The 13,430-nt window shown below is 50.0% G+C and overlaps 6 protein-coding genes across 6 annotated transcripts; 1 reads left to right on the plus strand and 5 right to left on the minus strand.

The window, feature by feature from the left end:
* Nucleotides 1-17: 17 nt before the first annotated feature.
* N7471_005551 (uncharacterized protein) lies at nucleotides 18-1,268 on the minus strand (the record flags this gene model as incomplete). Its single annotated transcript, XM_057278270.1, has 5 exons — nucleotides 18-117; nucleotides 165-370; nucleotides 427-718; nucleotides 766-926; nucleotides 1,212-1,268. 5 exons carry the CDS (start codon nucleotides 1,266-1,268, stop codon nucleotides 18-20), a joined length of 816 nt encoding a protein of 271 aa, XP_057137880.1.
* Nucleotides 1,269-2,253: 985 nt separating this feature from the next.
* N7471_005552 (uncharacterized protein) lies at nucleotides 2,254-4,152 on the minus strand (the record flags this gene model as incomplete). Its single annotated transcript, XM_057278271.1, has 3 exons — nucleotides 2,254-3,575; nucleotides 3,633-3,848; nucleotides 3,900-4,152. The coding sequence occupies 3 exons, from the start codon at nucleotides 4,150-4,152 to the stop codon at nucleotides 2,254-2,256; spliced, it is 1,791 nt and encodes a 596-aa protein (XP_057137881.1).
* Nucleotides 4,153-5,498: 1,346 nt separating this feature from the next.
* Nucleotides 5,499-7,175, plus strand: N7471_005553 (Zn(II)2Cys6 transcription factor; the record flags this gene model as incomplete). The annotated part of the gene is made up of 2 exons (XM_057278272.1): nucleotides 5,499-5,555; nucleotides 5,613-7,175. The coding sequence occupies 2 exons, from the start codon at nucleotides 5,499-5,501 to the stop codon at nucleotides 7,173-7,175; spliced, it is 1,620 nt and encodes a 539-aa protein (XP_057137882.1).
* A 241-nt stretch (nucleotides 7,176-7,416) lies between these two features.
* N7471_005554 (hydroxyacid-oxoacid transhydrogenase) lies at nucleotides 7,417-9,026 on the minus strand (the record flags this gene model as incomplete). Its single annotated transcript, XM_057278273.1, has 3 exons — nucleotides 7,417-8,423; nucleotides 8,480-8,538; nucleotides 8,602-9,026. The coding sequence occupies 3 exons, from the start codon at nucleotides 9,024-9,026 to the stop codon at nucleotides 7,417-7,419; spliced, it is 1,491 nt and encodes a 496-aa protein (XP_057137883.1).
* Nucleotides 9,027-9,526: 500 nt separating this feature from the next.
* N7471_005555 (Bys1 family protein) lies at nucleotides 9,527-10,120 on the minus strand (the record flags this gene model as incomplete). Its single annotated transcript, XM_057278274.1, has 1 exon — nucleotides 9,527-10,120. The coding sequence occupies one exon, from the start codon at nucleotides 10,118-10,120 to the stop codon at nucleotides 9,527-9,529; it is 594 nt and encodes a 197-aa protein (XP_057137884.1).
* Nucleotides 10,121-11,583: 1,463 nt separating this feature from the next.
* Nucleotides 11,584-12,811, minus strand: N7471_005556 (arylsulfotransferase family protein; the record flags this gene model as incomplete). Its single annotated transcript, XM_057278275.1, has 2 exons — nucleotides 11,584-12,265; nucleotides 12,318-12,811. The coding sequence occupies 2 exons, from the start codon at nucleotides 12,809-12,811 to the stop codon at nucleotides 11,584-11,586; spliced, it is 1,176 nt and encodes a 391-aa protein (XP_057137885.1).
* Between the last annotated feature and the right edge of the window lie 619 nt (nucleotides 12,812-13,430).

Raw genomic sequence — 13,430 nt, forward strand, 5'->3', positions numbered from 1 at the left:
TTGGAGATCGGGGTTGTTTAATCATCCGCCCCAAACGCCATGCCACTAACTGCGGCGGTGATGTCTGCCGCCTCCGCTGTCTGGTAGTCCGCGACCTGGTGCCCAAGGACGCCCACTCTGTTCTCTGCTGGAGTTGCATATCCGACGCCACACTCTGGCAAAACAGCTCTTCGTTGTGCTCCAGCAGGAATCGGTTGTCGCCCTTCAACTCTTCGACCTTCTGGTTCAGGCTTTCTCCTTGCTCAGCCAGATAGTTGTTGGCATCATCCAGCTCCCGAACTTGGTCCGTCAGGCCCTGAACCTCATCCTCAAGTTCCTTCGTGTCCCTCGTAAGATCAATGAATTCGGCCTGCAGTTCTTCAAACTTCGCCTGTCACTTCTTACTGGCCCTTATGTAGCCGTCCCTCTGCTGCACTCGACGATGACCCGATCCTTCGCGAGCAGGGATTCCTTGATACCCCGGGAGACAGTCGCCAGCTGAGAGTCTAGGTGTCGGACCTCCTTTTCGTAGCGTTGCTTTTCAGTCTCCCGGGCTATCTCGGAATCACGAACTCGTGCCTCCGTGCCACGGAGCTGCTGCTCCAAAACTCCCACCTGGCTTCTCAGCCTCTCATTTATCTTGGTCTCAGCCTTGCTGGCTTCGGCATCGTCGTGGGTTGTTGGCTCAACAGCCAACACTGCTGCAGATCGCAGCAAACTGAACAGCCATACCCGGGGACTACTCAATGTTAGTCATCGGTCTTGTTAAACTGTAGCTTATTGTACTTCTCCTGCAGCCTCTTGCCGTAGAATTCGTCCTTGAAGGAAGTTATTTCCTGGGCCGCTCTCTCAGCCACCTCACGCTGTTGGGGCAGCTGCGTTTCCTTGGTGTCCAGTTTGCCCTTCAAGGCGTTGGTTTTCTCTTTGAGTTGAGTTTGACCATCTCTCTAGACCTTGCTGTAAAGTTTGTATCAGCCAATAGTTCAGACATAATCATTGTTGAGGTCGGACTTAAAGAGCGACGTAAGACAAAGTGAGAGAAAAGTCAAAGTAGAGTAAGGAAGACATGAAACAATACATCTTGCTCCACTCAAAATTGGGTTTCAATGTCAATGATGTTGAAATGCAATGAAATCATGATCAGAGAGCGATCAGCCGGCTTGGGAAAAAGAGCATTTGTCGGGGAAGGAGGCATTGGGAGAGACAATAATTGAGAAAAGGGATATATATACCTCGAGAGATATAGAGAAGGGAAGGATAGGAAGGTATAAGTGAGGGTAAAGAGACATCGGGGGATGTGTAGGAAGGAAGAATCGAGAGAGCGAAGAAGTAAGGAAAAGGGGTATAAATACCTTGGGAGATATAGACAAATGGGGGGTGAGAAGAGAGAAGAAGTTGAAGGGGGTGGATATTTATACCTTCGTAGGTGTGAATAGGAGAAGAAATAAAAGAGAGAGAAGTGAAAGGGGGGGAGATTTATATTCGAGGGTGAAAAAACCTCGGGGAGAAAGGATAGAGGGGTAGAATCGGAGAGTGTGTATATATACCGAATGTCGAGAAGACCTTGGGAGATAGTGTGAAAGTATCAGAAGAGAAAGAAGAGAAAGAAGAGAAAGAAGTGAAAGAAGTGAAAGTAGTGAAAGAAGAAGTGAGAGAAGGGATATAAATATCTCTAGATATATAGAGGAGTGAAGGTTCAGAAGGGACAAGTGAGGACTGGGGGAGGTGTGGAAGAGGGAAGTGGCAAAGGGAGTGGAAATTTATACATTATCAGATGTGAGGGAAGGATCAAAAGAGAGGAAAAAGTGAGGGAAGATATCTCGTATGTATAGTCATATTTGATAGTAAGAGGAGATACATATGTATAGAGGAAGGACAGACCAGCAGAGAAAGGAAGTACATACTAGGGCAAGGTATATTCAGTTGCCGCACCTTCCTAATAGGGAACTACTCATTTTGATATCTACTATGTGATGTACTAGTGTGTATACCACCAGAGCTTTCAGCTGATGAGTGGCACTAGGTAGGGATGGATTCATTGATTCTGGGCTGGATCCTTGTGTAAGTAACATTATTGTTGTTTTGTATAACGCTGCACCAATATAGCTATGAATGTATTAATGAAAGTGGAGACACAAGTAGATAAAGATCTGCCATAGTTGAAAGACAGCTCCGAATGCGTTGAGTATTTATAAAATTATAACCGAAAGCAACCCCTCCTTCCCTCTAGATATCCGACAACATTCAACCGATGGGCGATGCACAAACATAGAATCAAAGGGTGACAGCACACGCACTCAAGATTCCAGTTTCCTTAGCCAATGCAGCAGTAACATGAGCAGGAACACCTCTGTCAATGCCGAGAATCATCAAGGCTTCCTTCAGTGATTGGCCGTTTGCAGCAGGTTCTTGAGAGCCTTCGTCTATGGGAAGGGACTTCTTTGGGTTTTCATTGATAGCCAGCTTCGTTGACACAGGGGCAACGGCCATGAAATTGATATTGACACCCTCTTGACCAAGAATGTTACCCACGACACCAATCTTTCCCGGTGAATCATAGTTCTCACAGATCAATAAGGTCCCCTCTGGCTCAAAAGAAGCTTCAAATCGACCCAAACGAGTGATCAGTGGCTGATCACCGGAGCAGGTGCCAGAAATAATCCGCTGCTGTTGGTTTGGAATTGGCTCACTAGAGGGGTCGCCGGAAGCTGGAGCTCGGGACGATGCCCGAGAAGGTGGACGGGCGACAAGAGTGACCAGCGACGAATAGGACGAGTGATCTGATGGGTCGCGGGAGTGCTGCTCCGAGACAAAGATGCCACGTTCGCGAGCCACCAGTTCAGCGTTGACAATATTAATATTGAGTCCCTCCATGCTGCTGATGGGAGCAAGAAGACCCTTGATTAAAGCGGCGAAGAGCGGCTTCGTGTTGTTGATGCTAGCCAACTCGCCTTGGTAGATCAGATCAAAGGTGTTCCTTCCCATTGCTCCGCCAGGAGAAGCTGCATAGTGCTGAGTATACAAGCTGCCCAGCTTTTCAACTAGGCGTACAAATGGCTGCAGCTTTTTGTATTCCTCGGGCAGGATGAGAGGGGCATTGACAGCGCTGCGAGGCAACGATCCTTGCAAGATTTCAAGGACCTGTTCGCACACATCGACTGAAACATTTTCTTGTGCCTCTACTGTCGAGGCACCAAGGTGCGGTGTAACAACTGCTCGTGGGTGGGCTATTAATCGTGCCGCAGATGAATCAGGAGCAGGGGGCTCTGAAGTAAACACATCAATAGCAGCACCGGCAAGATGGCCTGATTCCAATGCCGCGAGCAGTGCATCCTCATCAAATGTGCCTCCCCGGGCTACGTTTAGCACCCGGGCACCTGGCTTCAGCTGTGCCAGTTCAGCTTCCGCGATCATTCCTCGAGTCGAGGCAATGAGGGGTGTATGAATCGTTAGGAAGTCAGCAGATGCGAGCAGCTCCGGGAGTGATGATACGAGGGCGACCGAAGCCGAAGCTGCAACTGCTGGGGATGCATATGGATCGAGGGCATTCACATTCATGCCCAAGCCCTTGGCCAGTCGTGCTACTGTCAATCCCACTAGTATAATGCACGGTCAAATCATGTTTTTAAGCAAGCCAAGTGAGGGATAGTTACCTTTCCCTAGACCAATAATCGACAATGTCTTCCCCTTGACTTCCACGCCGACGAATTTACTTCGTTCCCACTTGCCATCTTTGAGACTAGCACAGCTCTCGGGTATTTTCCTCGCCATGGACATCATCAATGCAATTGTATGCTCAGCTGCGGCGCCAATATTCCCCGAAGGTGAGTTGACGACTACAATTCCAAGTTTCGTAGCTTCCGCGACATCTACACACCAGTCAATAACACACCCCAGTGTACAACACGATCCAAACATACCAACATTGTCAACTCCAACACCAGCACGCGCTACCACCTTTAGGTTCTTTGCAGCTTGCAGCACAGTCGCAGTGACTTTGGTTTCGGAGCGAACGAGAAGGGCATCGTAGTCCGGGATTATCTGGAGTAATTCTTCGGCACTGAGGCCTTTTCGCTCATGGACATCCAGCGAGCTGCGCAGAAGAGCCAGTCCATCTGGCGACAGCTTTTCTGGCACAAGGACCTTGGGACGAGAAGCTCTTATAAGAGGCATTGTAATTCAATTGAGTCAATTGAGGTGGGAAGAGGAAATGCAAATTGGCCACTTTTAAGGTATTCTATTACTCCCCGCGGCAGGCGCGCCCTCACATTTCTTCCCATTTGCCCAATCATCTTCTATACAGATATGCATATACATGGACAGAACGCGGGGTACAACCACCATGATTGGAGAGAAGCGTCTACAAGGTACCTACCTACATATAGGGTAGAGCACTACGGACTCTCGACCTGATTATGCCAAGTCAACCCTATTGGACTTCAGTATGTCCATCCTCCCGTCTTCTTGTCATGCTTGCGCCCACGTTCCCCATATTCTGCTAAACATCAATGTCGTTAGTTTGGGGCTAGATTATCTCCCTTTCAAATATATTCCCTTGTTTTCAATCGCCTCCCGCTCGATAAGTACGGTTTCTAGGAACGGGTGGCTCTCTGGAAGATCACCAATTGTCGAGTAACAAGACTCGAGTCCTCCCCAACGCCACCTTCAGCTCCTGGTTGTCAACGAAGAAAGCAGTACCAACCCCAGAGACATGATTACCCCCAAATTGGTCATCTAAGAGCACAGGGACGCCTCACAACTCTGGATACAAGGTATCAGTAATGCTCGCAAGATATCATCATTCTCCTTGAACGAAAATTCGCACCACATTTTCTTAGCGGCCATTACTGACGTGAACTCATAATGCTGAATACATCGTCCGACCCCGGTTACACGAATTGCTCATAGGATGTCTGTTGCCACCCCTCGCTCGCTGTATTATTGATCCACAACCCATTGAGTGACACAGCAAACGCCCTTATTATTGCAAGACTACCGGCAGACGAAGGCTTTTCCGACTAGTTGGCCATTGAAAATGAGTGGTAATCGGGAGATGCCGCCAGCAGAGTTTATTTGACCTGCAGTGATATTGCACTTTATAAATAGGGGCGGAATGTTGGGAATATCTTGCCACCTGGGTAGACCTTGGAGTCTATAATTTCTTACCTGAGGTGAGACTGCAAGATCCCGAACAATCTTAGAGAAGAAAAGAGGTTGATGTACAAAGTAGGACTTGAATAAGATGAACTCAATAAAAATGTAGGTGAAAGATGGATATAGAATCAACAAAACCTGAAACGGCTTTTGCTTCCCCGCCCATTTTGACCATTTGCTTGGCAAAATGTTCTCAACGACAATATGAAACAATGTCCTAGGGCTGACAGCCTCTCAATTTTCCCCCTCAAATCAACTCGACTTGGCTCTATTCAGCTTCATGAAACCTGAACCCAAAAAATGGGCACATAAACCATATTAGCCTTTAATCTGCCCCGTGATGACATCTTCTCAGTCTTGAGACCATGGTGGGAGTTCCGCACAGCACAGGCTGTGCCCTGTGCCGCGAGCGACGGATCAAGGTTAATTTCAATTTCCATCCAAAAAAAATCGAGCTCTTGGGCTAATAAAGTCCCTAGTGCGACGAGGCAGTCCCGGAATGCAACCAGTGCCAGAAATATGGTCGCGCATGTCCGGGCTACCGGCGAACTTTCCGCTTTCAAGACGAAGGCCCCAACCTCGCGCGACGACATCGCACCAACACGCGACGGAGGGGGAAAGGCGCATTGGCAGGTCCACGCGCGCCGGCTACATCTTCAACCCAAACTGACCTATTCGTCCCCGCACACGGTGACTCCACCGCCGCTGCAGACGTAGTGCGCGGCAATGCGATTGCCCTCATGCGCCGCCACTCCTCCTTGGGTGGCTGGGATGAAAAAGTGTCGCCGTCGCTGGTGCGCAAGTCCTTCCGTGCTGCACAGCCACAATTATTCCTCGACTTCATCAGCACGTCGTTTCCGACCCTCTATTATCATAATCGGTTCCGGTCTGGCGATGCGCCCGGGTTCGCCGAATATATCGTCATGAATTTTGGTACAGATGCTTACCTCGACTCCGCGGTTTGCTGCTTGAGCTCTGTCTATTTAGCGCACTTGACTCAAGATAAGGCTCTCTTCAAAGCAAGTCGACAAATGTACTCGAAGTCACTGAGTGAGGTTATTCGGGCCATCCCGAAAGCCGACCATGCCAAATCTGACAACATGCTATGCACATCCATCATCCTCAGTGTCTTTGAGATGTACGCGCAGACCACGCCCGACGCCTGGGTCGTGCACTCCGACGGCGCGAAGCGACTGATGATAAGTCGAGGCCCAGAAGCGCACGACTCTGGGTTCGGAAGATACTGCTGGATTGCATTCCGCGGCTTCTTCATCGCGACAGCGGTCTACGAAGGCAAACCTTGCTTTCTAGACCAAGAAGAATGGCAATCCTACGCGACGAAAGTCAGGACCGAAGACTGCCAGAAACCCGGCGAGTGGTCTGCATACGGAGAAATATCCGACCTGGCTTTCATGGAAATCGCCAAATGCCCGCGGTATATCAGCGAAACCCAGGATCTTCTTTCAGTCCCGGCCGAGCCAGACTCAACTTCCATCACAAATCTCATCGGGCGCATAAATGACACTTCCCGTCGGCTGCGCTCGCTCGCCTCGGAGCTCCGGTCCTGTATCAGCGCGCACAGCCAGCGCCAGCAAGGTATCATCCAACGACCTGGATCTTTCGTGGGCCCCGTTCCAGAGATCTTCCCGGACACTGGTCCGTCGCTGCTCCTCAATGGAGCAGAAAATATGCTAGAAATACTACAACAGCTCTCAGACCGTCTTGGAGACCGATTGCGCTTTAATCTCATCGAGGAAAATTCGCCGGAGTCGACTGTTGTCACGCCACCCGGCGGTGATAGTGAATATTCCATATCCCCCAATTCTGCAACGTCGAAGAGCTCCGTCCTCCCCTTCCGCATTCATTCGGAGCTTGGACAGGGTCCGTCTAAGACCTCTGATCCACATGATCCCCGTGCTGTGATCTGGTTGGATCGTATAGCGTCGTCGATGGGTGTCCTCGGCGCAAAGGTCCTCCCGGGTGATGGCTCGAGTGCTTCAGTGCAGATGGACAACTCACCTCAATTATGGGAGTTGCAATAGTCAACGATGATTCTTGCGTTGACGTGAAATGTGATATGAAAAAGATATCTGCTCCTAGCCGGTCTAGGATGAACTTCCCCCTACCAAGTCAGCATTACACTCTGCTTTCCCTCCCCAACATGAACAAAGAAACAAACTCAGATATCCAATTTTAATGCATCATATCGGCGTATATAATAAGTATAGAGATATCAGATGCAAATCGCATTTAAAAGAAATCACTTCGATAAAAGGTCCCACCCTAATAATCCAAAGACTGCTCCAGCAAGCTCCTCAACTCACCCCTCTCAGCCTCCAACTCCTTGCTCAAACTCGGCGCAAGCATAAGCACCCGCTGCTGCGGAATAGTCCCGTCAACCAACCCCTCCAAATCCGCAGCCTTGAAGCCTAGATCCTTCAATCCACGCGGCTGATCACCAAGCGTAACAAGGAACTCCGCAATGGCAGCGCCAAGCACCTCACCCGCACTCTCCCGCTTAACATTCGAGATATCCACACCAAACGCCTCAGCCGCGGCAAGATGGCGATCAGGGTTCGAGGCCGCGGTAAAGCGGAAGACAGCAGGCGCGGTGACAGCCACAGAAACACCGTGCGGGATAATGGGGTGATCGACCTCATAGCCCGCATGCTTATAGCCCGGGTTCTGGCTGGAGATGGGGTAACTCATACCGTGGCAGAGGTGAACGCCTGCATTTCCGAAGCCGACGCCGGCGAGCGTAGCAGCGAGCAGCATTTCTGACTGTGCTTCGTGGTCGTCTGGATCGCGGACTGCACGCGGCAGGTACTTGACTGTTGCGCGCAGGGCGGCGAGGGAGAAGATGTCGGAGATGGGGTTTGCGCCCTGATAGGCGGGTCGGTTGATGGGGTTTGTTGGGCGTGGGGTGCGCTCGTTGTATGGGATTGCGGTCCAGGATTCAAGGGAGTGGCAGAGGACGTCGAGGCCCGAGGCGGCGTGCACGGCTGAGGGCATGGTGCGGGTGTTGAGCGGGTCGCAGATTCCGAGCGTTGGCTTCAGGTTTCGGTGGGCGATACCTGTTTTGGCTTTTTTGGAGACTAGGTCGAAAATTGCTGTGCCTGTTGTCTCTGAGCCTGTGCCTGCTGTTGTTGGCACGGCGACGAGTGGGAGGAGGGGTCTGTCGACCGGGAGGCCTTTGCCCAAGGGTGCGTTGACGAAGTCGAGGAAGTCTGCTTCGGGGAAGACAGTGTATAGGTTCATCAGTTTGGCCGTGTCGATTACGGACCCACCGCCTGATTTGGTGTTAGCTTGTGTATGTCAGGGAGATAGGGAGTTAAGGGAGACATACCGACGGCCAGGAAGGCATCGGGTTTATAGGGCTTAGCGAAAGCAATAGCCTCTTTTATACTTAATTCGAACACATGTTAGTAGCTATACAACAGCCACGCGTAAAGCTCGGAGTCGACTTACGAGCTATCCTTGGGCTCAGTGCGAACTTTGTCAAAGATAGTAAACTCAATGCCCTCACGGGTAAGACCTTCGACAGCCTGCTTCATAGCATCAAGCTTGGCCACATTGGAATCGGTGACAATGCACACGCGCTTAGCGCCGAGGTTGGTAAAGTCCATTCCGACCTCCTTGGTCGCGCCGGGTCCGAAGCGAATGCTAGACGCCGCCATCTCGAAGGCATATTCCTTCTCGCGCGAGCGGTCGATGGGTGTGGACATGCGGCGCTTTACATGGTTGAGCAGAGAAGGGGTTTGCTGGTGGTTGTGGTGGTGGTTGGGGTTCTTGTGGCACGGGCAGTTGGGTGGGTGGGTGTATTGTACTGTGCGTAGCAAGTTCAGGGCGCGATTGGCCGCCGAGGGGGCGACTCTGATTGCTGGAGAAACCATTTCTCTTTGGATGTAGTTTAGTTCTCTAGTGAATGAGAAGGGAGTATGGGAGAGGTCAAGTTGAAGTACCGAAAGGTCAAGAGACTCGGAAGAAGAAATGTGGGACAAATTGGGGAAAATGCGGGGAAATGCCCCCGGGCTTCTGGCCGAGGTCTGTTTTCTGCTTTCTTTTATTCTCCCTTACTCCCCCCACCTATTTGGGGAAATCATTCATAGCTCCATGGATATTCTCTTAGGGTTCTCCAAAATGGAGAAACCCGATCCAATTGATCCATATCCTACAGCCGAGGTTGAAACCCGCCGATCATGACATCTACAACTATATAAATCCTCCGTGATACGCAATAATAATGAGTAATGAGACATAAAAGTCCGAATAATTCAATTGAGCAGCACTAACATATCCAACTCGCGCACATATCTAAAAGCCATAACAATCTCTGAACATTTATTTTTATACTCCCATCCCCATCTCATTCCCAACCTAAACCCCCAACCTCTCAACAAAGCGACAAACGCAAATCCGTCGAAGCATCAACAACCCTCACCTGACTCCCAGCAGGGGGAACACCATCCTTCCAAGAAATCGACGGCTCAGAAGGAGTAAGATTCACCGGGTAGCCCACAAACGGATCCCCAAAGACATCCGAGAGATCATACCACACTTTATCCTGTCTCTGGCCCCGTTCCCGTGTAGAGGCAAGGTTGTACGCAAAGATCATCTGCGGGGCACTGGTATACAGCCCGTCACGGTCGGTGGTGATCTTGATTGCGATACCGCCAGTGTTTGCGTTCTCGCGGAAGACCTCGTTGTACTCCTCATTTGGGAGGAGGGTTCGCTCTGGTAGGACTGTAGAGGCCACGGACCAGAGGTAGACTGGGAAATTGCAGTTGTTGTGCACTATCGCATGGCCCAGCTTTCGGTACACGGGCGGTGGTCTATTTGTTGGTCTCCTCCATTGAGCATTGCTTGAAGAGGAGGGGGAGGCGCCGTAATGAATGTCTCTTGGGCCCAGATGGTTGTCGTGGATTGTTGGAGTTGACAGGCCGAGGGTGGTGAGCGTGAGGAGGGGGAGGATAGTTAGGAGATACATCTTGGTTGATTGTAAAGCTGTTGGAATACTTTGGCTTTAGTTATGTCTTGTGTTAGAGCCGGGAATTTGGGTGGCTTTATATAGGCGTTTTTGTTCCTGCATCTGATATCATTCCACTTGTTGCTGTGTTGCACCGTGGGTCTAGAACTATTGGGTCTAATACCTCACGGCAAGATACTTCTAGGCAGTTGCTATGAATACTGGCTCAGGGGAAATTGGACGCCAAGTCATGCTGTACAATGTGGATGTGGCGCAAAATGAAGGGGTGTAAAACTAACACAATGTAGTAGCCAAGTAGGACATATCCGATTGTCCAACAGAAACATATGAAGAATGTCACCATTTCCCTATTTAGTACCATGTTTGCTTTGTATTCCTATGGGAAGATCGGACGGTTGACAGGATTGATTCCAGGATTCTCAATCCAGTGAGGAATGTGCGGGCCTTTAATTTTATATTGTATGTTGAGGATAGGATGAGGAGAGCCAACCAGTCGCTTATTTTACTCGTGTCTGATCCAATATATTAGAGAATGTGACTAGCCTGGGACCTCCAGGTATAACCTTAAAAAGAATGAATCAAGTGCGTATACAATAGTAATTGGCCAGACTAAGCTAGAGGATTATGCTTCAACGACCTTTACAGTCAGTTACACCCGTGGACGGCATGACACACACTCTGGATAACCAAGCTGATACTACTATTTGAAAGCCTGGGCTTGATCTAAATGTAAAACACCGTGGCTAGGGCAACCGTGGCGTTCTAGACATTTATTGTTCCTAAGGAATGTGAGCTTTCTATGGCTGAGACCATACGGAGAATTATTTTAAGTTCTGAAATCACCGACGAATGTCAGATAGAGAACTTCAGTAGCCGATAATAGAGGTATAAACCCTCCCAGAGGGCCCTGCCACAGAACATGAATTTAACGAACAGAACAACAGAACAAACTGAGGGTAGTTCATGTGGCACGCCAAAAGGGTCGGTCGCTCATTTGTGACATCCTCGACGTCATGTTCAATGTCCATTGGAGAACATCGTGAGACAGACCTAGAGACAGACCTACCGGCTCTGCGCGGTATTTTTAAAAAGTTTGATATAAGTGACACATTCTATGATTCAGACCGGAGAGCCTAGAAATATCACTATCTCGGCGTTTCAGCAGCCCGGCGGCCCAGATGGGAGACCTAGGGATTGACATCCATGGATGACTGAATGAGATCTAGATCTAATCAAATATCATCACTCTGCCTAGGTGTGTGACAGACATCCGGCTCTTCGAAATTTTGCTTGAGATCAATATGTGCCAAGAAAACAAATGTATGTTCAAAAGATGATGTCAATTATGTACAGGAAGAAATTAATGATCTAATATGTGTAACCAAACCGCCTCTGCAGAGGAATCCTGGAGGGGAATAGGAAGGGCAAGGGCAAGTTACCACCCGAAGCGAATCTTGGACCGCTTAGAATGAGACAGCCTCCGAGGTGCCGAGAAGGCTGGTACCCTTTCGAGCGAAAACCTGAACAAAGTTGGTAGGAGGGTCGACAAGGGTAGCAGAAGTCTCGAAGCCAGTGCGCATAGCAGTGGCGATCTGAGTGTTATTGGTAGAGGTGGCAGAAGAAGCCGCATAGAGGGCCCAGTTGTCATATTCGGTGTCGCCGTTCCAGCTCATGTAGACGGTAGCACCGGAGCTGGTGCTGTTAACCGACACGGAGGGTTTCCAAAAGGGAGTCGCAGTCCACTGGTAGCGGTAGCCGCGGTAAGATGCAACAGCATTTTCATCGCCGAATTTAGCGCTGAAAACGACGTTACCGTCAACATCAAACTCCTTGACTTTGGGAATGGAGCCGTAGGCCAGGAAGGCATGGCTGCCTACCTCACCGAGGAGCTGGTAGCTGCCCTGACTGACGGAGTGGACGGGGTCGTTGGGGTCAGCCAGAGAGCGAAGACCGGTAACTGTCTTCTTGTCCAGGTCGATGGCCAGGCTGATGCCGGTAGTCTCTGACTCTTCGTCAGTGGGGGTGTTGGCATTGTTGAACAGGTTCAGGACGAGCCCGTTGTCGGTCTCGTTGTAGACGCGCATGTCATGTTGCCACGAAAATTCGACACTGCCAATCTGCTTGAAGTCGGCACCATCCTCGCCGCTCACTTGCCACATTACGCTGCCCCTTTTGAGACAGATAGTAGCCTGGCCACATGTGGCGCAGCGAGATAAGATAGCCATGGTTGGTGGTGGCGATGGAGTTGATGTGGTAGGCATCATAGGGGGCATCCTGAGTACCGACATCCTTTCCGAGACTCTGGCGGGAGGTGGTCAGAGGAAGGTCAGCTTCATGGTCAAGGGCACTCCATGAGTGCAGAACCTGGTTGGTAGGGTTGTCAATCTCGTAGAATTGGCTGTCCAGCATCCACTCGGAGGAGGTACCGTTGATGTAAGTCAGGTCATGCTGAGTGACGTTGTATGCGGTGCAAATGAGAGTGTTGCGGGAAGTAATGAGGCTCTCGTGCATGTCACAGTATGAGTCTTTGCTTGAGCCGTCCGGGGTGACGAAGTTGCCGGTCAGTTGGACAGTGTAGATATCCTTGTAGGAATCATCAAGGATGTGCACAGTTCCATAACCGTAGCCGATGGACATCATGTCTCCGGCCCAGAAGGTGATGACATCCTTGCCGAAGAACTTTTGCACCATGAAGTTGGCAGTCACCTCTTCAAGTTCTTCGTAGACTAAGTCACCCGCATCATCGTAGATGAGCGCAGCGGAGCCAGCGTCCTGAACGTTTTCCACGAGGACCGAGGAAGATGTATTACTTTCACCGGGAAATACTAGTCTGAAATGGTCTAGCCCCCACCAGGAGCTTTTTCTTGTCGAATATATATCAAACGGGTATAAAATCCACCGGTGGATATTGTATGCAAGACGGGTAATCGCAGGACTAGCGGCGTATTGGCTGTCAAAATAAATCCACGGTCGACTAGGTGCTTGTTTCCGATTATTCTTCGCACTAAGCGTGGTGAACGTGGTTGATACGGCTTCACACTTTTCAATGTTATTTCTTAGGTCACTCCCCACGCGATCACAAATATTGGATGGCGAGTATTTTTGACTTCCGCTATATCCAATTATACGATCATTGTATACCGGATATTTTTGAAAGAGGTAGGTCTAGCATACCCGGTACACGGTCTATTGGCTAAATAGCGTAAACTTCACGGCACTGGAGAACCTCGGGAATGCATATGCATGTGCTGGGGTAATCAGCAACATGAACCTGTGGACCGAGCAGGGAGTTATATTATTTTCGGTTAGT

Source organism: Penicillium samsonianum (assembly GCF_028829775.1).
Source record: "Penicillium samsonianum strain IBT 33392 chromosome Unknown utg000003l_segment0_segment0, whole genome shotgun sequence".
NCBI lineage: Eukaryota > Fungi > Ascomycota > Eurotiomycetes > Eurotiales > Aspergillaceae > Penicillium > Penicillium samsonianum.